The following is a 25,597-nucleotide window of genomic DNA, read 5'->3' on the forward strand; positions in this document are numbered from 1 at the left end:
TCTTTATGATTTTCCAAATTCCTAGGTCTTCAAATTCATAATTCATCGTAAGATTTATCAAAGTTTCATTGTAAGACGTTTAATGATATTATCTTCATGATCTTACCGATCGTCACCTTTTCAGAATAAATAAGTTTAAAAAAAGATTTTGAATAGTGATGTGACAGTGCGTGTTCCATCGAGAGCTTGCTGTGTTGACAGATTTTATACCAAAGCCTTGTGCACCTACAACACTGACTCATGCACATAACGACAGAAGTTAAAGAAAAATCCCAAAAAATGTTACTTTTGCTTGAAACTATAGCTGTCATTGGTCTGTGCAGCTAACCCCCAAACCAAATTTTTCGAACATAATATCATAACAGATTCTATTACTGAATAATTCCTGAACATTTATTTGGAAAATTCCGGAAAAAAATAATTCAATCTAGTGCACTGCAAGCATTTGTGTAATTATCTATATAATTTCCTGATGGAATTTCAAAGTCAATCAAACAGTACACTTTGCTAATTGATTGACAGCCAAACACAAGGTGTTAATTAGGTCTTAATTACCACTTAAATCAATTTTTTTCTAAAAAAGATCTTAAAAACAACACCGTTGATTGTTTAAAGTATCCACCACCACTTTTATCACTAATAAAGAAAATAACATGCACTTGTGTGATAGTTTTGACAGAACTGATTAAAGGCACGGGTGTGTATATGTGACGGAATAGCCAGCAGTGATCGTGCTGTTCCAATAATCAATCACACCCAACAAAGTGCAATTTGCTGTGGGTTTGTGGCAGCACTGTAGTAACGTGTGAAAGACAAGGGATTCGACAATTAGGTCCGAATACCTGAAATTTAAAGTGTATTACCAAAAATACATAAAGTTTTATTCATTTCAACCGGAGTTTACAAGATTTTCAAGTAGGCCCTACATCAAAGAAGTTCGAGCAAGCTCCGGTGAAATGAACATCAGAACTGAATCTCCATTGCTTAAACACAAAAATGTCTCCATCGTTTTAAAAACAACATATTTTGCACAATTACATGTGAGAATTAAACTTAAATTCGTAGAACAGTACTTTAACTTAGAACTGGAACAATATTGAACAAATTATCACAAAATACATGTACCAACTAACAGCTTGTTAAATATTGTTATACCACAGTTATTATTCTTGTGATGTGTTATATAGTTACAACAGCTCTTTATATTTTCTAATTTCAGAAATATGTTATGCTTGTTCCTAATAGTGGGTTTAACCTACTCTAAAACACATCGTCTGCAATGTTGCATGTACATGAACATGTGTGTATATATACACACCGCCTCATTTCCACGCCAGGGGTTTTCGATTTTTCGACCGAGAATCGAGAAAAAGCTGGTGCAATCGCCTTATATGTTTTTGATGTAACAAAACAATGGTGTACATTTCAGCTCTAGCCTCCCGGGTGCAATTTTAGCACAGAGTTTAAATCTGATAGCTGGCTATTTGAGTCCACAAATTTGAACATCAGTTGAAACTCCTAAACCTGAATGAAATATTTCTGCAAGAGACTCTCCCGAAAGAAAGCAGGCCCAACATCCATTGAAAGATCAAAACTCATGAATTTTTCAAACATGCCAAAATTCTGATCTACATATAGATAGAAGAGAGATTGAACTCATGCTAGGTGATTCAACATGATAAAGTCAATGCAAATGGTCCTATGAACCAATGCAGAGGTGTTCTACGTCAAATTCGTCAAAATCTATGCGCATCGCAACGACAGAAATGGAAAGATGGCGCAAGGGTGTGACAGGGAAAGTTTTGGGATATCTAAGATAGATTTCAGAGCACTGTTGATCATAACTACTGCACTGCATATGAAACGTGGGTTCATTCCCTGCGAAAACTACACTAAATGTTATATTTTGTGGAACAGCGAACCATAACTTTGCAAAACCATAACAACATCTGACTGAATCCCTACGACTAAAGCATTGAAAATTACAAATGGACCACTAGGGGAAACTTTAGTTAACTACACCATACATTGGCTAGTGGGCTATGAAGATACCACTATATTTGGGTATTAACAGTACTGGTCAAAAGTAACATCACATGTGACATTCTACAACAGTTTCAGAAATTATACACTTGAAACTGAGCTTCACCAATCATCTAGGCCAAGACTATGGTTATTTAAAACTAGTTCAGTCACTAACTTGGTGTTGACTTTAACCTGGCATCAACTTTAATTCGGCCTTAATTCTTTAGACTTAATTCAAGTTAATGTTAAAGTCAAGTTAGTGATGCAACTTGTCTTGAATAACAAGGCCCCCCGGTGTGTATGAATTACATCACACAATGGTTGCATGTGGTGGAGATGTTACTTCTGATTGGTACTGTATTGCGAATACAACACACTGGGGCAATAACCCCAGGGTGAAGTCAACTGATGTAAAGCACATTGGACGAGGCAAATGACCAAGTTACAGGATAATACTACTTTTGTTCAGCGACATCTATAACTGGAGTGCATTATGATTAAGCATTGGAGATTTTTTAGGCCAATGGTTAACAACTTTTGGCAGACAACATCCAGGAAAACCCCAAAGTACGACCCCGGTTTGATCATCAGAGTTTTTAGAGGAATTTGCAATCATACAGCCAAGTGTACTGTACCGCTCTTTGTTTGGAAAAGGTTTAGTGCTTATTTCAAAGACTTGTCAACCTGAGAGAAGAAGAGGCCTCCAAGTATAATGATTCAGACTTTACTCATTTTGAGAACTTTCTTTTATTTGCCTTTGCATTGCCCCGAGGCAGCGATGAGAATTATCATTGTGTTTAGCACTGCTACCATTGGCGTAGATCTGAGGGGGCAATCCCCTATTTCAGAGACCTGACCAGAAAATTTCAACATTTTGAAATAATGTTCGAAGCAGACCATGCTGTTCAGAGAAGTCAAACTCCAGTGCCCCCTGTTTCTCTGAGTCTTGTGTCCACCCCTAATCAAACAGGTCGAGACGACTCTCGGACTTCAGCCGAAACTTTGGTAAGTAGAGGTATATTTGACATGATCTGCCCCTGGACAAACGGGCCCAGAATAGAACTCGAATTCAGCCATGAAGTTTGCAAGCATGCCAGAAAGTCAGATTCTACTAAAATGGAGCCAGAACACTGATTAACACAAATGGGAAATATAATCAATTATACTCTGGAATTTTCCTGGATGAGTTAACCGTTTCTAAGATGACTCAGGCACCGAACAAGTTATAAAATGTGAGGAAATAAAAACAAGCAAGAATTGTTTAAGTTTGTAATGAAACCATGCATATATGAACAAAGATTTTACCTCCTGTTGGTTCCAGCATGGAAAGGGTTAAAATGGAGAAATATAGAATAATGAAAAGACACATGCAGATAAATAAGGATTGAATATTTTGTAGAATCTCCTCTTTTGTGTGGTTAGTTTCGTTTTGTACAGGATTTGTGATTTTTGAAGTAAATCCCACGTCAGAAGAAATGCTTGTAGTGTTGAGTAATTTGCCTCAGGTTGATAACACGCAGCATTCTTGGTGCAAACTGCTTTTTATTTGTTATCAATTGCCCAAACTATAGATGCAGTGTTGCCAAATTATAAAACCAATAATATTTTCCAGATTGTCTCAACTTCCAAATAAAGTATTCACTCAACATTTTTACTTCAATTTGCAAGAAATTCAACGAAATTTGTCTTTTTCTCATTTCTAACCGAATCCAATGGTACCACATGCCCCCTGAAGTGATTCTACAAATTATCACAAAGTTGGTGACAGTGAAAGAGACTGGGTACAGGGGAACTGACTGGAATTGAAATGGTAGGTTGGGGGGGGGGAGGATGTATACTGACTGGCAAAAACTTCTTTACCGACTGCAGGAAGGTAGATCACAGTGGTGGATACAGAAATTTGGTAAAGAGGGGTTGCGGCCCCACCCAGAGTATGTGATATTAGAAATGATGGTCTCCACCCCCTGATCCTCCACTAGTTCAGGGTTATTGCCAGTTAGTATGGGAGGGAGGGAGGGAGGGAGGAAGGGCTCCTGTTTTATGTTTGGTAATGAATTCGATGAGAAATAAAAGATTAGCAAAATGAACCAATAATGCATGTAGCTTTCAACAGAAAGATTTGTTGAAAACATTTTCTTCCTGAAAATAAATTTCATTCCCAAAATCAAACGTACACAGCATTGGTTTCCCTTTCTCTCACTAGAGGGTGCTGTTACTCAAAATCTCCAAGACACGTAGCTGAACTAACGTCGTCTGATTAATCCCAATAGCGCAAAGAATTTAAATTCAACTGCTGTAACAGCGTCTAGTATTCCGTTGTGGGGCCCAAAGGGGTGATCAACTTCATCCATGCAACACATACATCATATATAGGTAAATTGGCCATCAGTAATACCTCATCTTTCACCAAGAAGTGATAACTTATGAAATGTACATTTTTCATAGTATGTCTAACTTGGTGAAATAACTGAAGCTTTAAAGTTCAAAGTGAATATTCGACAGTTGTTGCCTGATATTTTATCCATAAATACAATATTTCTCAATAAAGAGACAATCGCATCAAAGGTCACATTGCTGTTTTTTAAAATCGACAGGCATTCACATAATAAAACACTAAAAATAATACTTCTCCTATCTCATACAGCTCATGCCCGTGACTATCTATGAACTTTTCATCGCAGAGAAAAACTCATCAAGTTCTGAGATATATTTTCTGGCCTAACTGACTTCATGCACACTTCTCTGTCTATCAGTAAAGCGCCCCGTAAATGAGAAATATTTGCTGCTGTGACGTGCGATCATGATTCCATACAACAAAAATCTCTTGTCTGCAGTGGTCAGCAAAGTTGCCGGGCAAAAGATACAGGTGCTTTATACTGTGACTGCCAGTCAATTTTCAACCCAGTGATTATGAATTGATTTGCACACAATTGATCTTTTTAGCGCTAATTGCAGCAATAATTGTCGCATGTTGCAACAATGATAATTTCTTGTTTTCGGGACGCTTAATATGTGTCCTTGGACACACAGAACGAACAGGCAGGACAATTTATTTTCAAGGAAAGGGTTTAAATGAATGCAGGAATTGGAGTGTTAACGGGATTGAGAAGGGTTAGTAATATAATTAGTTCTAGATGAGCAATCATGATATTGAACCGATGGGAGAATTTTTTCTGACCCTTGAAAACATATCACATCCGAGACGCCAATCAACATCATGCAAACCTTCCGCATTCTCAAGCTCACGTACAGAGTTAGGCAGATTGTTACAGCAACATTTAGGATACAGTGGAACCCCCCTTAGTGACACCTCTCTATTAGGGACACTCTCTCTATTCAGGACACTACGCTTGGTCCCAAGTTGGTTGTTTCCAATCAATTTGACTTCTCAGGACAGCTCTTTTCAAAGGACAGCACTTGCTAGTACAGAGGGTGTTCTTAATAGAGAGGTTCTACTGTATTCATGATTATCTGAACCCAATCCATATTTTAAGAAAATTCACGTCTTTAAATCAAAGTTCTTTTGTAGCACTTCTTTTGACAACATTTTGTTCTTTAAATTCTGTTCTTGTTGAAGATACAGCAAGCTTTACACTCCCCCCCCCCCCATTTAAGTTCTCAATATTGTTACTGTTTTAGTAGGGATAACTAACTATTAGTAATGTTATCGTAATAAATCGTAATCTCAACTCAACTTGAGCTAAAGTAATCAGACGTGGACACATGCTTTCTATATACACATGTACATCTCCCTCTAGCCAGCTCAAGTGAGACAGAATCCAACCAAAAGATGGCCTTACCGAGTGAACAATGCTTTCCGTTCCAGCCAGGGTCGCACCGACACGTTCCGTTGTCGCAATATCCGTGTTCGTAGCAGCGTTTGTCGCAGGTAAGCTGGTCGCAGAGGGCACCACTCCAGGCCTCGTCACACTGGCAGCGGCGGTTCTCACATTTGCCGTTGACGCAATCCAACATGCAGATTTCTGTAACGAGACATTTGAAGAACTTATTTAGTTACAAGTTTGCATTCTTATCTTCCAAAATGGACCTAGGCCCAACAACCACACGACAACTTTTTTCAAATAAAATTGGTTTTTATCAAACTTTTTCTACTTTACTTCAGTTTGCATTCTTAGAAATTTTCAAATTCAATTACAAATTTCACATTTCTAACAAATGGTGTGTCTTCACCATGTAGTACACCTCCTGGCTCGGCAAGCATAAGACCCCAACTTAAAGAGAAACATGAGTAACTTGTAGGGATCAACTTCCTTGGTTGTCGACTAGTTATTAGCCAAATAACTCTAATTGGTGCCTAACTGTAGCAGCATGCAACAAACACCAACAAGAGCGAATTCAAAGTTACCTTCATCGCACTCTAGCCCACTCCATCCAGCCTCGCACACACACTTCTTTAACTTCTTATCGTATGCTCCGTGGCCCGTGCAGTTCTTTGCGCAGACGGCGATGCTGTTGACGACGTCACGAAGCTCACAATCCTGGCCGCGCCAGCCCTTGAAGCAGTGACAAGTCTGGTTCATGCAGACGCCGTGGCTCGAGCAGTTGGGGACCAGGCAGTCAACTGAAAGAGAAGAAGACTCAAATCATACATCAAATTCAATTTTGTCACCAAAATCCCCAAGTGCTCAACACAAAAAGTCCCGGAAAGTCAAGAATTGTCCAACTCGGTTGGCATGGCCATTTATAGGAAGGCTCTAAGCTACCTGCAGCTAAATCCGTCTTCCTAAACAACGTCAACGAGTGTCCAGTGGCACTTCTACCGTGAGTTACAAACATCATTACAAGACTTACGTTTGCTGCAGTCCTCGCCTCTGAAACCCGCCGTGCAGACACACTGGCCCTTCACGCATTCTCCATTGCCGTTACAGTTGGGGACCTCACATTCATCAGCCTTGGTCGAGCATTCCTTGCCCTTGTAGCCCTTGAAACACTTGCATTGGCCGCGATCGTAGACGCCGTTGCCACTGCAGAGGACTGGACATGTTTCTGAAAATAGGAAGAAAGTCGTGCTGATTTTCATACGGTAAACCAGCAGATTATTGCAGGCATTTTCTTTTCACTGTATACATGCTTCCCGAAATTGGTGGCTTGCATTGGAACTAAATTTTCCCCCTTGTCCGTCATTAAAGGCATTCAAGTATGTTGGTCAACCATGACTATCTCCTTTGTCCCTCCACCAAAAGGCCTAGTTTCCCCTTATGACATCACTGTTTCGGACACTCAGCGCCCCATTTCTGGAAAGGTGTATAGATTCTAGGTTTGAACAAATAAAAATCGCAAGAAATTTTGTAATGGGGATCTGGGGACTTTGTTATGGTGGATCTAACACAGGAATTCAATTCTTAATGTTTCAGATGCTGTTCATATTCACACTTTAACTTGTAAAACTTAACACGTAAAACTTCTGAAAATACCAGTCATGGTCAAATTCGGGGAACAAAACTGCATGGGAAGATGACATAACACGATGCACTTTTGCCAGCCCAAAATCATCAATCTGTTGCACTTGTCAGTACCAACACACGCAAATGTGATATGGTGCCATAAAAAAGCTGAATAAGAGAGAACAACTGCGTAACATCAACGAGTGGCTATATAATCAGCAGTGGCAGGACTATCTGTCTCCATCAGGCGATCACCGGGGACTGGAGCAACGGGATAACAAGGAAAGATCGATATGATCAAGATAGGATGCATGGACGAAGGATTATCTGACGTAAACTCTAAGGAGTTTTGGCAACAGAATTTGAACTTGAGCAGTTCAAAGGCAGCAAAGCTAAATATGGTTATGGTTATATATGGTCATATGGTTAACACAAGGGACTTACAGTCCAAATCATAATTGACATCCTTCCTGTTTGGCGTCAGTGACAGGCAACGCGCGCACGTCAATGACATACCAGTGACGTGCTTATCTCTCTATGTTTCGCGTACATTATGAGTGACCTACATGCAAATTACGCACGACCTATGCACTGGGTAGCGTGTCAATGACGTGAATTAAGGGTTGGCAATTGTGATTTGGACTGTAGCACTGCAACACAGGTCAAGCTGTGTGTGTAAGATCCAATTTCAAGAATCTGAGCTTGCGAATATTACAGTAGAGATTGTGTTGCATGTAGCTTGCGTATGACAAGAGATGTCAATCCTGAAGAGTGCTGTACACTCTGGCTAGGTCATGACCTCTGCGATTCGAACAAGGCACAGTGCTTACCCTGTGAGCAATCATATCCAGCACGACCCGGGTAACAGTAGCATTTGTCGTTCCGGCACTCTCCACGACCATTGCAGTTATTTGGGCAGCTCGTGTCAGGGTTATCTGAAAGATAAAATTTCGAGATAAAGATAATTTTGAATAAAATACAAGTACCAGAAATAAGACAATTTTTATCACAGCCAGGCAAGAGATGTGTGGCACGACAATCTCTAAGCAGACGTGATATTCAAGCATATTCTCTCTGCCAGTATTATCTTCCATGTTGAGTTAGTCATTGTACGTCACATAGTTCAATCATACTGAAAATAGCCACGACCACAGATTCCTACTCACTTCGGGGATAAAATCACAAAAACCTATGTCGTTTTTAAACAACACAGTGAAAACCAAAATGTTTTAATGCCTTATTTTAACCATGTCACAAACTTTCAGGTGACTAGTGGCATTAAATTGCTTATAGCAACGAAATTGCCTTGCCTAGGCCATTCGCAGGCAGTGGTGGCCAATTCGAGCAGGGATAGAATGAAGTCATCAATAATCAGAGTCCTGCTCTAGTGCAAGGAGAATGGTGGCAGGAGTGTGATGCTTCTGAGAGTCAAACCTATGACATCCTGATCACCACCCTCTTATCACTACACCACCGAATCACAATCAAACCGAAGATCAGTCAGCTTAAAGATACAGACAAGAATTTAAAATCATTGCCCGATTAATTCATATCAGCTTTCTGCCTAATTAACAAACTGTTTCAATGTTTTAATTAATCAAAATTTCAACTGAACCCAAAGGAAATTAGCGCAACTAACTAACGACTGATATCTTCGGGGAATGCTTTCAATTTTGATGGCACACTTTGGGGAAATAGGAACTAAATTGTTTCTGATACCTCGGGTTATTGGGAAAATGTAAGGAGATGAATGTCAACTAAAATTATTGTAAGAATTCAATGTCCTGTTGAACCTCTCTTAGCAGACACCTCTTTATTAATGACAACTATTGACAAGACCATTCTTTGGAGGGCTTTCAATGAGCCCAATCTGGTGGTACCATTAGTAAAACTATTGACATGACCATTGTTTGGAGATCTCAAAATGAACCCAATCTGGTGGTACCATTACTAAAACTATTGACATGATCATTCTTTGAAAAGCTCATAATAAGCATATTCTGATTATGGTACTATTAGTAAACATACAGGACCATTCTTTGGAAAGCTAACAATAGGCACTTTCTGATGGTACCATTAGTAAACGTATTGACATGACCATTCTTTAGAAAGGTTACAGTCAACACATTCTGATGGTACCATTAGTAAACATATTGACATGAACATTCTTCGGAAAGCTCACAATATGCACTTTCTGATGGGACCATTAACAAACATACAGGACCATTCTTTGAAAAGATAACAATATGCACTTTCTGATGGTACCATTAATAGTAAACCTATTGACATGACCATTCTTTTGAAATCTCACAATCAGCACATTTGATGGTACAATTTTACAGTTCCATTAGGAAATTGCTAAAAATGTTGCAAAATGGGAAAACCTATATTACAGGACATTTCTGATCAGGCCATTTATTTCACCTCAGATTCCAGGGGGTTAACACAGCAACAATGCCAGATAATTTGTTAGAGGAAATGACACACCTCTTCTTCATGTCAAACAATCACTCAGCAATAGGAAATGACCTTGCCTCACTATTTACTTGATTGGGTGTTCTTATATAGTGGAACCTCCCTTAGACAACACCTCTCTATTAAGGATGCCCGCTGTATTAAGGACACTGCATTTGGTCCTTGGTCATTTACCTTGAATTTGACCTCTGTAATCAGAACGCCGTTCTTCAAAGGACAGCATTTGTCAGTGCCGAGGGTGTCCCTAATTCAGAGGTTGTACTGGACACACATACAGCAGCTCATATTGAATCATTCCTGGAGGCTGTTCTAAATTATTTGTTATTGTCATTTATACACCGTCAGTTTGCCCTTCTTTATATTTATATGAAGGCTGTCAAATTTATCCCAGCAACATCACAGAACTTTACGTGTATTTCCAGTGACATTATGAATTTCACCTTGATTTGAGATCGGCCAATGAGTAATGCAAGCTGATAAATTTTGGTGGCATTTATTTGCTTTACTCGAAAAAAAAAAAAAAATTCCAGAGTATAATCTGCCAAATAAAAAATTGTGAAAGTAACTGGTATTTTCTTTCAAGACCTATTTTTTAGACCTTATTTTGAATGTACATTTAAAACAAATTTTAGGGCTCTATTAAAAAATGTGGTTACAAACTTGTAAAATATATGTATACGTACGCAATGTCTAAAATCCCGAAACCACAACTCATACTCCTCGTCTCCATAGCAATATCGCACAGCCTATAATACAACACACCAACAAGGAGTGTTTTTTTCTTTGAGGATGGATGAACAATATAATATCAATTCATTTCCGGCCGAGAGACTCTGAGGCCGCAGGCAAGGTTTTGCAAAGTATTATGCATCCATTTTGTCATGTTCGAGGAAATGCCATACTCAACATACATTGCCACCATGGTCTATAATCATTTCTTCTCAAAGGAATTGCGCCCCGAGTGGTCAAAAATATGTTTGAAAAGATACGACACAAATAATTCTGCACGCAATTGTTTCCGCATTTTTGATTTTATGATATTAGATTTTGCGACATGAAAGTGTCAAGGGATATTTGTGTAGTATCCAAGCTTTTCTGTAATGGTTTCCATGCAACAAGTTTGTCATGTTCAAGGAAATGAGGTTTCGAAAGCATGCCATATTTGAGGGAAAAAAATCTGCTGGTGTCTTTTTAGATACGTGATAACACTTATCCAACAGGCTGTATTTTTTGCAATTTCGAAGGTTTTATTGCGGGTACATGTCGTAAGCAAGATTTTGCCGACGGTTTCCATTTTATCATGCTCTGAGACATGAGGACCTTAATAGAGGTTCTTCACTTGACGTCACGGTGTGATGTTTTGCCCGCCACCTGCCATTGCATTTCCTTTACGTCGTGACCACGTGTGACGGCCAAAATGGCCGTGCAAAACAATTGGCAACGTCGTCATGTGACGTCAGTGAAGAACCTCTCTAGAAAAAATACCAAACAAGCTGATGAGAATGATTTGAGGCAATATCAAATATTTCATTGTCAGGGATGTGCTAGATGGGAAAGGAATTGCAATCAAGGAAGCTTTGCCATAGATATTTTTCAATGGTTATGACAATAATGCCAGTCACAACTGCGGTTTTTCCATTTTTTATTTGAATTTGGACTTATGATATGCAATAACTATTGGTAGGATTTACTGAACAATACCAACATTTATGATAATTTGTTATACACGACCACGAAAAGGAATAATCCAGTTTACCATCCAAGAAATTTAGAAAAGTGATGAGGCTATTTAAATTATTCAATATTCATTATTCATTATTGGCTTACAACCTGGTTTTCTGATAAAACAGACAATTTTAACAAAAAATTTGGAAAAACGCGGGAGGTGGACAGTGAACCAGATCTTCCATTCTCATGGCCTTAACAAGCCATTACCAAGCCAAACAAATTTCGTTCACTAATCCCCAAGTGTCTTCTCAAAGACACAACGCCCCAATCCAAACAGTAGTATTTGCATTCAATATTTGAAGATTTTATCACGTAGTATTTTTCAAATCTGGTCGCCGGCATTACGCACCTCTAGGGTGCGCTAGAGGTGCATTACAGCTGTTTTAGCAAAAGCCAGCCGGGATTACGAAATGCGGGTTGTATCTTGGTGGCTTGTTGGTACAGATAAGAAAATCAAATAAATCATCTTCGCGTTTTAACATAACTAGAACCACGATTTCAGTACATCAACTGTGCATGTAACACTGCATCAAGTTAATATAATACTTCACAAAATCTTTGGCGATTTATTTTTGACACCAATTTGAGGGACAACCAAATGATCTTGATATACATAATCATAATTTTCTTTAAAGTGATACTATGATGTGATTTTACAACTTTGCGGAAATACATCCGTTTTTAATTGTTGATCACAAATGTAAAGCTCAAATTTTCCATTTTTGAATAGATTTATTATAAAATCGCTGAATGTAAACCACCACGACCGCGAAAATGTTCATGTTGTGACGTCATCAACGAAAACGTCGTCGGCGTAGTGCAATTTCAATGGCATCGAAAGCGAGCCATCCGGGCGGGATTAAACCATCAATTTCTAGAAAATGTGCATTTCGATTCGAAAACCTTACCGATTTATGAGAAAGTGACGTAGTCATTTGTCAAAAACAGCTAAAATATTATATGGTGAAATTTGACACGAGTTACCCTTTAACTTGTTTATATATAATGGCATTGTGTCTTCCGATTTTAAGATTCACCGAAGGCAGGAGAAATACTTGACTCATAAAACAGTATTAAACACAAATGCTTTTCAGTCCTAGTATAATCATGGAATAACTCATCTTCTTGGAACTGATGAATCGTTTTCTAATGGGGATGAAATCAGAAATTGGGATCCTAGGGATTTTGCTATGTTTTGGAGCTCAGGTCATTTATCATTTTCATTTCTGTAATCATCTGGCCTATTTGAATAGCGTGTTTGTGGGCACAGTTTCTGTCTGAAAGTTAAGATAGGGCAATGACTGGGTGACTTGGCCTTCAGGCTTGGTTTCTGAAAGGTGCTCAGTGAAGCACAAGTACATGTACTTTAATAGGCCTATAGTTTTTTACATTAAATTAATTGTTATCTGTCACAGCAAAACCAGGTCCATGTTTTAGAGGTCAACTTGTATAGAAACGATCCAATTGGAACCAAAACTACTGTCCCTAATAGCTAGGGAGGTTGTCCTGATAAGAGAGGTGTCTGCTAAGGGAGGTTCCACAGTATATACATGTATGAGTGCTAAAACATCTTTTAGGAAAATCTTCGTGTCTAAGCAAACAAACAGATTCTTTAATGAAATCTTCCAGAAAATCTTATCAGATAATTCGTGCTCACAGCACAAGCACTCATATCAGTGACTCTAGTCAGCCTCGTGTATGTATACGCCAAGCAATCTCGCAATACAGTAATATAGATGCATACTCTGCTACTAATCCCCCAGGGCACATAACGAGTGAACTGCCCAATCCCTAATATAACCCATGGGAGGAAAACGGCAATGGCAACTGAACAACTATTCCAACATCATTCTCGAAGAAGAAAGGCTGGCTTGGATATGATTCAAGGGGAGTGCTCAGCAAGCGTACTTCTTAAGTTCAGGGATTCCAAAGAGCTTAGACAAATAGTCTGAAATGTATTTCTTAAAGCCTTGTGTTTTCAATCAGCACTCATTGGCACAAAAATGCCTCTAAAATGCTTATTTCTGGTTCAATTTGGAGAATCCAAAGACCAACAGAGAGTTGACACTCACCAAGATATCCGGCCTTCATGGTCACTTTATTTGGATCCGGTGCGTCGTTATATAACGCCAAATACCACGTGCCGACCTCGAAGAAATGGTGATACGACGTATTCCGTATATTGTCCTGGGCAGTATATGCATCCTGAAAAGCAATTTTGAAGATTATTTTAAGGATCTCAGAAAAATTGAAAGAGAAGGGGTCGATAATCTTTTTTTTGGAAAATATTTTTTTTGACCATAACAAAGACATTGGATCATGAACACTGGCTGTAAACTGTGATATGTTTGCAAAGCTGAAAGTTTTTAAGGCATATTTGTTCCTTTTCAATTGGCAGCAGACTAAATGAAATGAAATGTAAGTTCTTGTATAGCGCTTTAAACTGTACAACTGTTTTGTCTCAAAGCACTTTTACATTATCTCGCTCGCGTATATGTTCTGGAAAACTTGAACAAATTTTGTAATCCGCCAAAATAAATATCGCGAAAATTAAATTTTTAATGAAATTTCACCGATTGCATTGATAAATAGGCTCGAATATTTTAAGGTTAACAGTAAATTATTGAGATATATCAGGGCATGAATTCATGGAAGGCATTGATTACAAAACTCCTTTATCATGTTCATATCATATTCTGGGTTCAACCATGACATTTTTACCAAAAGATCAAATGATCAAATTCCAAAAGTTGTGCTAAGCACCAAGCTGCACACACACAATCTTTATACATATTAACTTTTGCTCAAACAGTGTCTCCCTCCAATGAATCATTCCATTAGAGTTTAGATATTCACGTCATCACTCCTACACTTAAAGCCCAAGGCACTTGAGTCATCCGCTGATCTTTCTGACCCAACTTTTGATATTTTGAGTGATTAAACTCACAGCAGTATAGGATTAACCATTTAGATCTCAAGCCAGTGCTAATGAAAAAGTGCACCACAAGATATTATAGGAAGCTGTTTTTGATTACTGGTGGTCCCTAGGATGTAGTGGTATTGTCTTTAAGACATGGCCACTGCACATAGGGTCATAGTGGTATTGTCTTCATGACATGGCCACTGCACATAGGGTCATAGTGGTATTGTCTTCATGACATGGCCACTGCACATAGGGTCATAGTGGTATTGTCTTCATGACATGGCCACTGCACATAGGGCCATAGTGGTATTGTCTTTATGACATGGCCACTGCACATAGGGTCATAGTGGTATTGTCTTTAGGATATGGCCACTGCACATAGGGTCATAGTGGTATTGTCTTTATGACATGGCCACTGCACATAGGGTCATAGTGGTATTGTCTTCATGACATGGCCACTGCACATAGGGCCATAGTGGTATTGTCTTTATGACATGGCCACTGCACATAGGGTCATAGTTGTATTGTCTTCATGACATGGCCACTGTACATAAATAGGGTAATAGTGGTATTGTTTATATGCTAGGCCACTGCACATGGCCATAATTGTATTGTCTTTATGACATGGCCACTGCACATGGGGTCCTAGGATGAACCTTGAGACACCCAACCAACCAATCCTCACCAACATCAACATGATGAAAGCACAAGTAGAAAGTACCAACCGTTGTGTCTCGTTTCCGTCGATCCTTAATTTTCCGTCCGTCGAATATTGCACTGTAGTCATTCTGTAGATGTGTAGGGTACTGGTTATGCCGACCATAAAAGCCTATCACTGCATAGCGGGGAATGGAGAAATTAAACTTCATGAAGTCCGGGTGGTGTATTGACATTTGCATCCTCCAGAAGCTGTAGGGAGGTATTTCCTTCTCTAACGTCTTGCCTAGTCGCAAGTAACCGGAGTCCTCAGCATAGCTTGTAGCACCTGCAAAAAGCAACATTCAAAAAACATTCAGAAACTGTCAAATTTTTCAGTAACCCTACATGTAATTCTATCAATATTCCTGTACAATAGTTGGTACCATTGGAAAGCTCTCATCGAGCCGATTCCAATAAATGGTCATGTTAAAAGGTTTTAACAAGTCAGAAATTTTGGGTTCTGCACTCCCCAAGAGGGTGGTACATGTCACTGTAGCTGCTCGGAAGTAGAACAATAGTTGAATTTCTACACAGCAAACCACCGAATCTAGGTGCATATTTATTTTTTGCGGGTTATGAAATTTGATATCAATAATTGTGTGGGTGATTTTCGTTTTGGCGACAATTTTTGCAGTTTTCTCAAAACCGTGCCCGTCTTGAAAGAGTTAATACTCCCACTCCACCCCAGATTACTTCCTGTTTCCGTCAATATAGCCACCATTATCAAAATAAAAAACCAGCCACCTAACCTCATTTCAGCGTAATAAACCTCTGTCACACATTCAAACCCCCAAAGACATAATCACGGCGCAGGTGAAATTGAATTAAAATCGCTGAGGCGAAATTCTATTGCGAGAACAATTCAATTAAAAAAGTTCCACAGAACCTCGTTAAGGTTGTGTCTGGCAATTTTTTCTCAATTCACCTCGCCACTGGCACTTCTAAAAAACAAATCTCAACGAGACGAGCCTTATTCTAAACTCTTTTCCGAGTCAAGTTTCTATTTCAAGACACAAGGACGAACATGTTTACTTTGCGCATTATTGATTTTTTCGTCATTGTGATCAGAATTAAAGAAAGCTAAAGCTGCAATTATCGTTGGAGCTACCAGTACAGTCCCAGTCACAATTGACATACCCTATGCTTTGCGCAAGCAGTGCACAACTGCTTGCATTATCAGTGTGATGGTTTTTACAAACTACTCCAGTGGTTTTATGTAGCATGCTGCATTATTTTGTGGATTGTGAAAAAAAACGCACAAAGATTTGGTGGTCAAAACAGTGTTGTCAGTATAAATAAACAGAACAAGGTGGCTTGGAAGGGAGTTGAACCCACAACCTCTTGGTCAGAAGTCTGGCACTGACAACTACGCCACCATTTTTCCTCAATTGGTACTAACCTGTTGTGAATACCCTGACAAGGGTTCGGTTCCTATCCGAGACAGGGGTCGTACCCTTATTTAACACAGATGAAGCTGGAAAGAGAAAGTGAAATTGATTTGGTGAACATCACACTCATTCCTCCTTGACTGAAAACAAGATGAGGCTCTCAGACCTTTGCAGAGGTATAGTTGAGTAGTTCACTCCTGTTGTCCAATTGGGGATTGGGAAATATTGAATGGGATTGTGATCTTCAAATGTCTTAGATGTTCAAGAAATGCAGTGGAACCTCCCTTAGCGGACACCTCTCTATTAGGGACACCCTCACTCAGGGATCAAAGTTCAGCCCTATTTGGTATTGGTAGCACATGCAACCTCAATTTTTCCTGTGTGACCAAAGTATTCAATGTCTTCATACATTTGTAGTTTTGGGTGTGGCCTGATTTTTGGACTGTGCTCCTAAAATCGTTCTTTTCTGAAAGTGAATTTTGATTCCTCTCTCTGAAAAGGACATCATTCCAAATAAGCCATTTTGATAGAGTTTGACCTCTGTAATAAGGACATCTCTAAACCAGGGACAGCAATTTGCCAGTCCAAAGGTGTCCTTAACAGAGAGGTTCTACCATAATTACAAAAGGAATTTCCTCAAACGCTGGCGATACAGTTTATACTCTTGACAGAGTATGACACCAATGGCAACCCTACGTAGTTATACTCAGTAACAGCATCAGCGACGGTGGGCGTAAAACGCAGATCGTAATCACGACAGAAGGCACAACTCTGATTGGTATAACGAGACTCCAGAGGGAAATCTTTGCCAGGCGCTGTCCGTATGTATTGCGTTCATCACCCGCGTGGAATCACGGCCGTGATTATCGACGCTAGATGCTCGGGTGGAAAAACTGGCAGGGTGGAAATTGGATTTGTACCAATATGCATCTTGTGTGGATGCTGGGTGATTCTACAGGTGATGGGGACACAGTGATGGATGACAATCCACCCATTGTTGGATATATATATCCGGGCACAACAAAACCAGGCACATATCGCTCTAGGCTTGGCAGGTCGAGATGGACTGGTTGTTCATTTTATGTTGTCTGCCTTTTTGAAATCTGAGTGCATCAGTTTCTTCCATTATCTCCTGCTGTCATTTAGGTTCATCTTCTATGAGGCATGTGCCTGGTTTTGCTGTGATGGGTCACAAATCATCAATAGCTTTTTTGGCATTTTTGCAATTAGTTACATGTACCCTGTTAGAACTGGCTGATGTTAGGCATAATACATCAAGATACTTCATATTTTGCTTGTCCAAGTGTTTTGCGGGCCACTGCGTTTGGGCACCACTCAGGCTGATTTGCCTCATGATTACGTCTTTAGCTGAGGAAAAGTTAGCCTTTTTTATCAGGCCTTTTTAAAAAAATTTATCTTTGACACGCCATGACGACAAGACACAGGTACTAGGTGCAAGAAATCTTAATTTTATGTCTCATTCAAAGAATGTGACAACAAAAGTAAAGGGCATGCCCAAGGCCACAAACATTGTACTGTACAAAGGAGTTTGAGCAACCAATGGTTGGATTATTTGTTTAACACCTTGAACACTAGACCACACTTCTACATATCTGGAAGAATTGACCAAAATGGGCAAACTGCAATCTCGCATCAAATTCTCTCAATCAGCTTTTCGTAACAGTGTCCCCAACCAAACAGTAATGAGTTGAGATGTGGTCCCAGATTAGGTTATATATCTTCAGTAGACATGACTCACACAGTCTTACACGTCTTAGGACATCCAAGGACAAGGCGAGACTGCTATCAGATTGCTGGGCACGTCCTCTTATCAATGATAGGGAAATTGCCAAATTTCTTTTGTTGGAGGTTTGGGGAAAACGACCAATCTGTGGTTCATTTCATGACAAAATGGCACTGCTCACAAATAAGCTTAAACTGTCCAGGAAAATTGTCAGAGTGTCATATTGAATAATTTGTTCCTCGACATACTTTGTCTGGTTCTCGCAAATTTAAGTATTTTTAGGTACATCGGACTTTCAGATGAAATTTTTTTTATCAACTGCAGCATTTTCTGTGTGAAGTCATAAAAAATCTGAGCTCGATTTCGAAACAGACTATAGTCTAGTAGTTCTTGTGGAGTGAAACATCTCTGGGTTTGATGCCTATCCATAACATAGTCAACCTTGGGCAATTCACGTTTGTACCTGCATTGTCATTTTCTTCAAATCAGGAGTAAAGCCAAGAATACAGGAGGTACAGATTTCATTCAAGGCTAGAAAACATTACTCGCAGTACCAAAAATACTGCAGTTTCACGTCCAATAATCTTCTGATCACATGACAGGTCAAGTGTTGCGTGACCTCATGGGCACTTGTGGCATCACGCAACAATGGATTTGTCATGTGATCGGAAGTTCGCTAAATCTAAAAAAAACGACGCTGTTTTCGGGCCTTGAACAAAAGTGTCAAGTCCCGTTTAGCTATGAATTGGTGGGCGGCCATGTTATCACTATCAGTGAGATTAGACTGGCCATCAGGATGCTGGTCACAGACTGCAATGGTCTTCACACAATAGGAGGGAAATGACCAAATTTCTTTGAGAGGTGCTGGGGGAGAAATAACTAATATCATGTTTAACAGTTCTGTTCATTGTTCCGAAAAGAGTATACATGGTATAGAAGTACAGTAAAACCTCTCTATTGGGGACTACGTTGGGACTGACAAGTGCTGTCCTTAATAGGGAGATGTCCTGATTGGAGAGGTCAAATTGAATGGAAACAACCAATTTTGGACCAAAACTAGGGTTCCCTAATAGAGAGGTGTCTGTTAAGGGAGGTTTCCAATGGAAATATATTGGTTATCCCGTTAATCACCACATAGGAGATGCCAAATGTGGGCACAAAAACCAGAGAAAATATGGCATTCTGCAGGGATGTAACAGAATTCTTAGTAAAATGGAGTCTTTCGAACTGCCATTTCTTGCATAAGGAATATGTCCCCAAAATGCTCATTTTTAGCCCAATTACGAAAATTCAAAGTTCTACAGATGGCTGTATCAAAGATCTTTTCATTTCTGCTGTCAAATAAAACCTTTTTAAGCGGAAAAAAAGTTGCATCCCTACATTTCGAACTATTTTAGAAAACGTACCTGCTAGAAATGCGAGGCATGCAGCCATGATGACCACAATTATAACTAAGACAAGTACGGCAATCTTCCAGCTACATTTCTTTTTGATTTGCTTCTTTACTCGGTAACTCGCATTGCTCAGCTTTGAGTAATTCCTGAAGTCGTTCTGCACGGGGCTGTACGACGGTACAGGCACGCTTGCGTTTGGAATGGACGGATGTACGGGTGGTAGGTGGTGTCTGAAAGAAGAGAATACAAGACGTCAGTCTTTTATCTAGCAGCTGCAGTGACACACACTACCGAGAGTGGCCAAGAAGAATTCCTGCATCAGCTCACAAACCGCAGTATGAGTGTATCAAGCCACCACTTTAAACTGACTACAAATGTAGCTACTCCCAACATTGCTTAACTTTGGTGATGGGAACCTGCATAACCTGAAGAACCTTCCATAACCTGGCTAGTTTGGGGATGGGGGTGGGGTGATATTATGAGGTACAATGTGAGGTCGTCCTCAAGCTGCACAATTCCGATTTCTGTTCACAGCTCTAAATGACTAAGTACAGTAGAACCTCTCTATTAAGGACACCCTTATGTCAGAAAATACTGGCCTTAATTGGGAGGTGTCCAGACTACAGAGGTAGAATTCAATGGAAATAGCAATTTTGAGATGGTGTCCTTCATAGAGAGTGTCCGCTTAGGGAGGTTCTACTGTATTATATTGGCTGAAGTTGGGCGTCCGCTTACCTATCATGAGTATTATTATTGTGCTGAGTGTTGAGCGAGTTGAGGCTTTCGTAGTCAGGCATTCGTCCATCCATCATCTTTGTGGGTGTGCCCCGATGCGGGCTCCCTGGGTCATTTATTGCTCTGGGTGGAAGACTGTTATTACTTTTGGGAGGAACCGTCCGTGGAAAGTTGGACTGATGCATCGGCACTAAAACGACAAAAGGAACAAATCGTAAGTTTGGTGACATAACATTTTGAAACACAACTTCTTAACTGAACTCTGACCCTGAGTCTCATGTGTCAAGAACTTCACTGGAAAATTATAAAACTAGATTTTTAGATAAGAGCCAACATCAACACTTTTGGTGGAGCTCAAAACAAGAGGCCCATGTACCCAGGGCTCAGCTGCAAAGATAGAAAGACGCATTAATAATCAGTTTGGTTCAAGCAACACGACCTGCAGGTCATAGGGACAACATCACCTCCTCTTGACCTGACATTAACTGGCCCCGATCTTTCCTGCTTGCTATTTCTGGCCCGCCAGAACATCTGCCCAATCATAACATTTTCCATAAGGTAAGCTTCATATACCTGTTCCTTTACTTACATATTATGAGATAACTGATCAGTAGCAACTTTTTGTAGATGGGTTCATGTTTGCGCCATTTTACAGTGGAACCTCCCTCATAGTGGACACCTCTTTATAAGGTATAACTTCACAATTAAGAACACTTCTTTTTGTCCCAAATTGGTAATTTCCATTGGAATTGGCCTCAGTAATCAGGACAGTCCCATAGTTGTCCTTAAAAGAGGTTCCACTATATTTTCATGATTTGAGAGGCAAATTCGAACTTGAAACGCACAGAAATTTAAACAGCAAATGCAGAATTCTGCTTCTTCCAGTTTGAAATGAGCAAATTTGCCACGAATAATTTGTTGCGATTCCAGGTTCAGATCAACTTTATGATGTCAAGGTCTTTTTCCATGTTGCTATGGCTTCTTTTGCAAGTCACAGCGACTAAAATCACTTGTCTGCATGGCGCTTTACATTTACAAACATTTCTGACAATCGCGAGGCTGACACTCAAAGGCGTAATTTGATCAAAAACTAAGTGGCAATACTGCACAAACATCAATTCTAATCAGATTTTCTCAAATCGGTTACGAAACAAAACTCAGCAAAAAGATCCGTGACCTTTGCCAACGATCCGCGCTCATCAATACCGCAAAAATGCTATAGCAAATGTGGCATCCTTAAAGGCGGAATTAAGATTAGTGTAAATTGAACCCCATAAATCCCTTTTGAAAAAGTATAAAATTACCGCTAATGATTTTAATCTGCCCTCGAGATGATTTTTTGTACTGAAACTCAGTAATATGGATTGACTAGTTGCGCTTTCAGCAGGCGGGAAAATGCACTTTACGGCTATAAAGATTTCTGGAGATTACTTTCTGGACTTGGGGATGACTTCAAGGCCTTCGCCGTTCGTTAAAATTTTGGTGTGTTTGAATTTCTAAAAAAAATTATACTGTCAGGATTCCAAGGCAGTGAGTGTTTGTTTTTGTGGCTTAAAGGTCTACGCCGTGCGTTAGAAAATTTAAATTGTATTAAATTGAATTTAAAATGTCCCATTGCGTAAATACATACTAAACATAAATTTCAGCATTGCCTTTCTGGTGACAGATATACAGAATACCAAATTTCAACAAATTTGTATTCATAATAACTGCACTACGGCATTGTGTATAAGTGGATTTCTATTTAACTGGACCACAAGTAATATGAACAGTGTACCCCTTTAAAGGAAGTATATATTCAAAAAACGCCTAAAAACTCAGCTTTTTATAAAATGTTCTAGTAATGTCTAGTCAACTTTTTTATCAAAAATGTCAAAAAATTGTCTTTTATAATGTACTAAAATCTACTTCTTCTATTTCTGTCACACTTATTTTGATGTCTTTATATATATATTATCTTTTGTAAAGTGCTTAGGAAATGATTTTATTCGTTATTGTAGCACTCTAATTTAATAACTATTATTATTGTTATTATATATATACACTCTTAGAAAAAAGGATTTTTGAGTTTCTGAAAAACCTAAAATGATTTTTTGGCCAACACAAAAATACTTGTGAGGTTTTTAAGTGAAGTGAAAAACGCCTTTAAAAAATTACAAATACAAAAATTTCCACTCCTCTTTATCATTCCCCCACTATCATATTTGATTTCATCAGCTAGGGCAGGTTCCCTAATTATGTGGCGACATCATCACTTATCCTAAATAGCCTAATTAATCAAACGCAAATTCTACACAAGATCGTTAAGCGCCACTACAAGTATTTTAATGGAGCGCCACTGAACGACTCTCTCCATTTATTGCAAATTTATCATTTTCGCGCTGTCTCTTACATGAAATTTACGACCTCGTATTATAGTACCGCAGTCTATAGCTTAAATTACACAAATCTTAAACGAGCATAAATCAAGCTAACTGCCTTTTTTGACACCACAGATAAGCTGGATTAGCTCTTTTTCATAGAACAGATAGAACACAGCATGTAATATTAGGTGGTCTACATCATCATGACAATACTCGTTCCAAGAAAGTATTGCCCTAAATATGCATTGTTTTTTGGGTTTTCAGTTTTGATTTTAGATCAAATAGCTTAAAAAAGCCATTTGGAAGTAGGAACAATGTCGTAGAACAGTGGAAAAATTTTCGTTGTCAATATTGGGATTCTAGGTAACCATAGCAACGACAGGTTATGCTTTTGACTAGATGGGATCACCTTTTCATTCGAACTCGAGGAATTCGTGGAGGTTGTAGTTTTATTATGTATGTGCGACTATGAACATTCCATCACACCAAAATTCAATGCATTCTCATTGGTCGTCATGGCAACATATTCTCAACACTTATTGGCAGAATCTGTCACTTAGTCCACGATCACCTGTGAGAGACACTGGTACGTGCTGAGGACGATTTCCCTGAACGCATCCGATGAAAATAATTCATAATTCGAATAGGCCTTGTTCTGTTGTGAAGATAAAAGTAAGACCTGTTGATATCGGGTTGTCCTGGGGACAGGAGCAGGTGTTTCAGATAACGGAGAATAGAGCTTGTTATTGTGGATAACATGACAAGAGACCACAAGGCTTTGTCAGACTACAGTCTGTGTCAGAAGTAATGTATCTACCTCATTGGTACGACCCTACCCGGTACTGGTAGTTTATGTCAGATCTTGTGATATAAAGAGATAAGAGGAGAAGGTGATGCAAAACCTTGCTAGTCAAGATGAGTTTTTGGGTTGAGACATCTTACTTGTAAACATACAAGGCCATACCTATAATGGGTTAAGACATCTTGCTTGTAATGGACAAGGCCATACCTATAATGGGTAAAGACATCTTGCTTGTAATGGACAAGGCCATACCTATAATAGGTTAAGACATCTTGCTTGTAATGGACAAGGCCATACCTATAATGGGTTAAGACATCTTGCTTGTAATGGACAAGGCCACACCAATAATGGTTTAAGACATCTTGTATGTAATGGACAAGGCCATACCTATAATGGGTTAAGACATCTTGCTTGTAATGGACAAGACCATACCTATAATGGGTTAGGACATCTTGCTTGTAATGAACAAGACCATACCTATAATGGGTTAAGACATCTTGCTTGTAATGGACAAGGCCATACCTATAATGGGTTAGGACATCTTGCTTGTAATGAACAAGACCATACCTATAATGGGTTAAGACATCTTGCTTGTAATGGACAAGGCCATACCTATAATCGGTTAAGACATCTTGCTTGTAATGAACAAGACCATACCCATCACCTCCACATGTATACTGACGTTATAAGACCGCTTAACATTCATTCCCGACCACTATCTCTCATTAAGACAACTGCCCAAGACAATAAATGTATCCTCCGAGTAATTCCTAGAGACGTAGTCCGGCAGTAACAGTGATAGTCGGTATGCTAATACGTGGTACGCGCTATGTTCTTTTTGTTCTCTTTAGTCAACTACCAGCGGTCGTTTAGATGACTCCGATGTCATTAAACAACTCCAGTGTAATAAATGCATGATAAAATATGGCGCTCTCGCTCGAAGGAAGAAGAGATAATGGTAAATTATTACCAAGAAATCAGGAAAAATCTCAAAAAGGTGTAAAAGTGCAAAAGAATTATGATTTAGAATATCACGTCTTCCTATCTTAGGTGCGGCATTCGGGCTTCCGTGATTTCGACAACAAATCAAGGCGTAATTAAGGCGCTGTGCAAACAAGCAATTTTTGTCACTGTGATGTGTGACTGTAATCTTGGCTATATGTGACAAAAGATCTCTTGTCTACGAGAAAAACTCGTAATCGCTTTGTTTTATAATAATCACAGGTCAGTGTAATCACGGATTCTTGTTGCAGGCAGCTGCAATACTGCCAACGAGCAATTTTGGTTGCATGCAACATGATCACAGGTCGCAGTGATATTCGTCTTTTGTTTGTGGGGCACTTTCGGTCGTCTTATCTTTTACAGAGAAGTTGTACCTGACCAAAGAAAATTGTTCATGCATATTAGGCCTGAGGCCTTTATCAACTTATGAAAGTGCCCCAGTGGAGGGGCAATATGAGATGAAATTGCAAAATTCTTTGGAAAGTTTTATATAACATTCCTGTTTGATTATAAATTTCAAGCCAACGCAATTAACATCGCTTCTGAGTAATAACGTCAGACGCAGCCACGCTTTGCTGGTATATACCACTCAACTCCCCTCTGCAGCATCTCTTAGCTCCTTAAGAATGCAGACAATTAATAAGGCAATAATCGGAATGCTTGCCGCTAACATTTTGTGATGATTGATGGCGAAGATTTGGGAGTTGGGAGTAATAACCACGTATGAAATCATGGCGTTCACGAAGGAGGTTAGGGCCGATAAACTCAGGCAGAATATTAATGCCGCGGAATTGCCGCCATTGTATAGTACATTTGGGCGATCGCTGGATGCAACAAATTCAATTTCCATAAAATTGCCATTTGGTTGACGGGGTGACTTCACTTGAATGGGCATTTTGCGCTGTGTTTTTCAA

The 25,597-nt window shown here is 39.3% G+C and overlaps 1 protein-coding gene across 2 annotated transcripts in view; it reads right to left on the minus strand.

Moving 5' to 3' along the window:
* LOC135493661 (teneurin-m-like) overlaps nt 1-25,597 on the minus strand; it is a 207,495-nt gene that overhangs the window by 35,951 nt on the left and 145,947 nt on the right. For both annotated transcript variants that reach the window (XM_064781151.1, XM_064781150.1), the window contains exons 7-15: nt 20,517-20,706; nt 19,794-20,011; nt 16,655-16,729; nt 15,282-15,541; nt 13,706-13,838; nt 8,261-8,365; nt 6,838-7,032; nt 6,392-6,607; nt 5,826-6,008 (exon numbers count right to left, since the gene is read on the minus strand). In XM_064781151.1, coding sequence (XP_064637221.1) covers nt 5,826-6,008; nt 6,392-6,607; nt 6,838-7,032; nt 8,261-8,365; nt 13,706-13,838; nt 15,282-15,541; nt 16,655-16,729; nt 19,794-20,011; nt 20,517-20,706 — 1,575 coding nt within the window. The remainder of the gene's footprint in view (nt 1-5,825; nt 6,009-6,391; nt 6,608-6,837; nt 7,033-8,260; nt 8,366-13,705; nt 13,839-15,281; nt 15,542-16,654; nt 16,730-19,793; nt 20,012-20,516; nt 20,707-25,597) is intronic.

The sequence above is a fragment of the Lineus longissimus genome, chromosome 9 (genome assembly GCF_910592395.1).
Source record: "Lineus longissimus chromosome 9, tnLinLong1.2, whole genome shotgun sequence".
NCBI lineage: Eukaryota > Metazoa > Nemertea > Pilidiophora > Heteronemertea > Lineidae > Lineus > Lineus longissimus.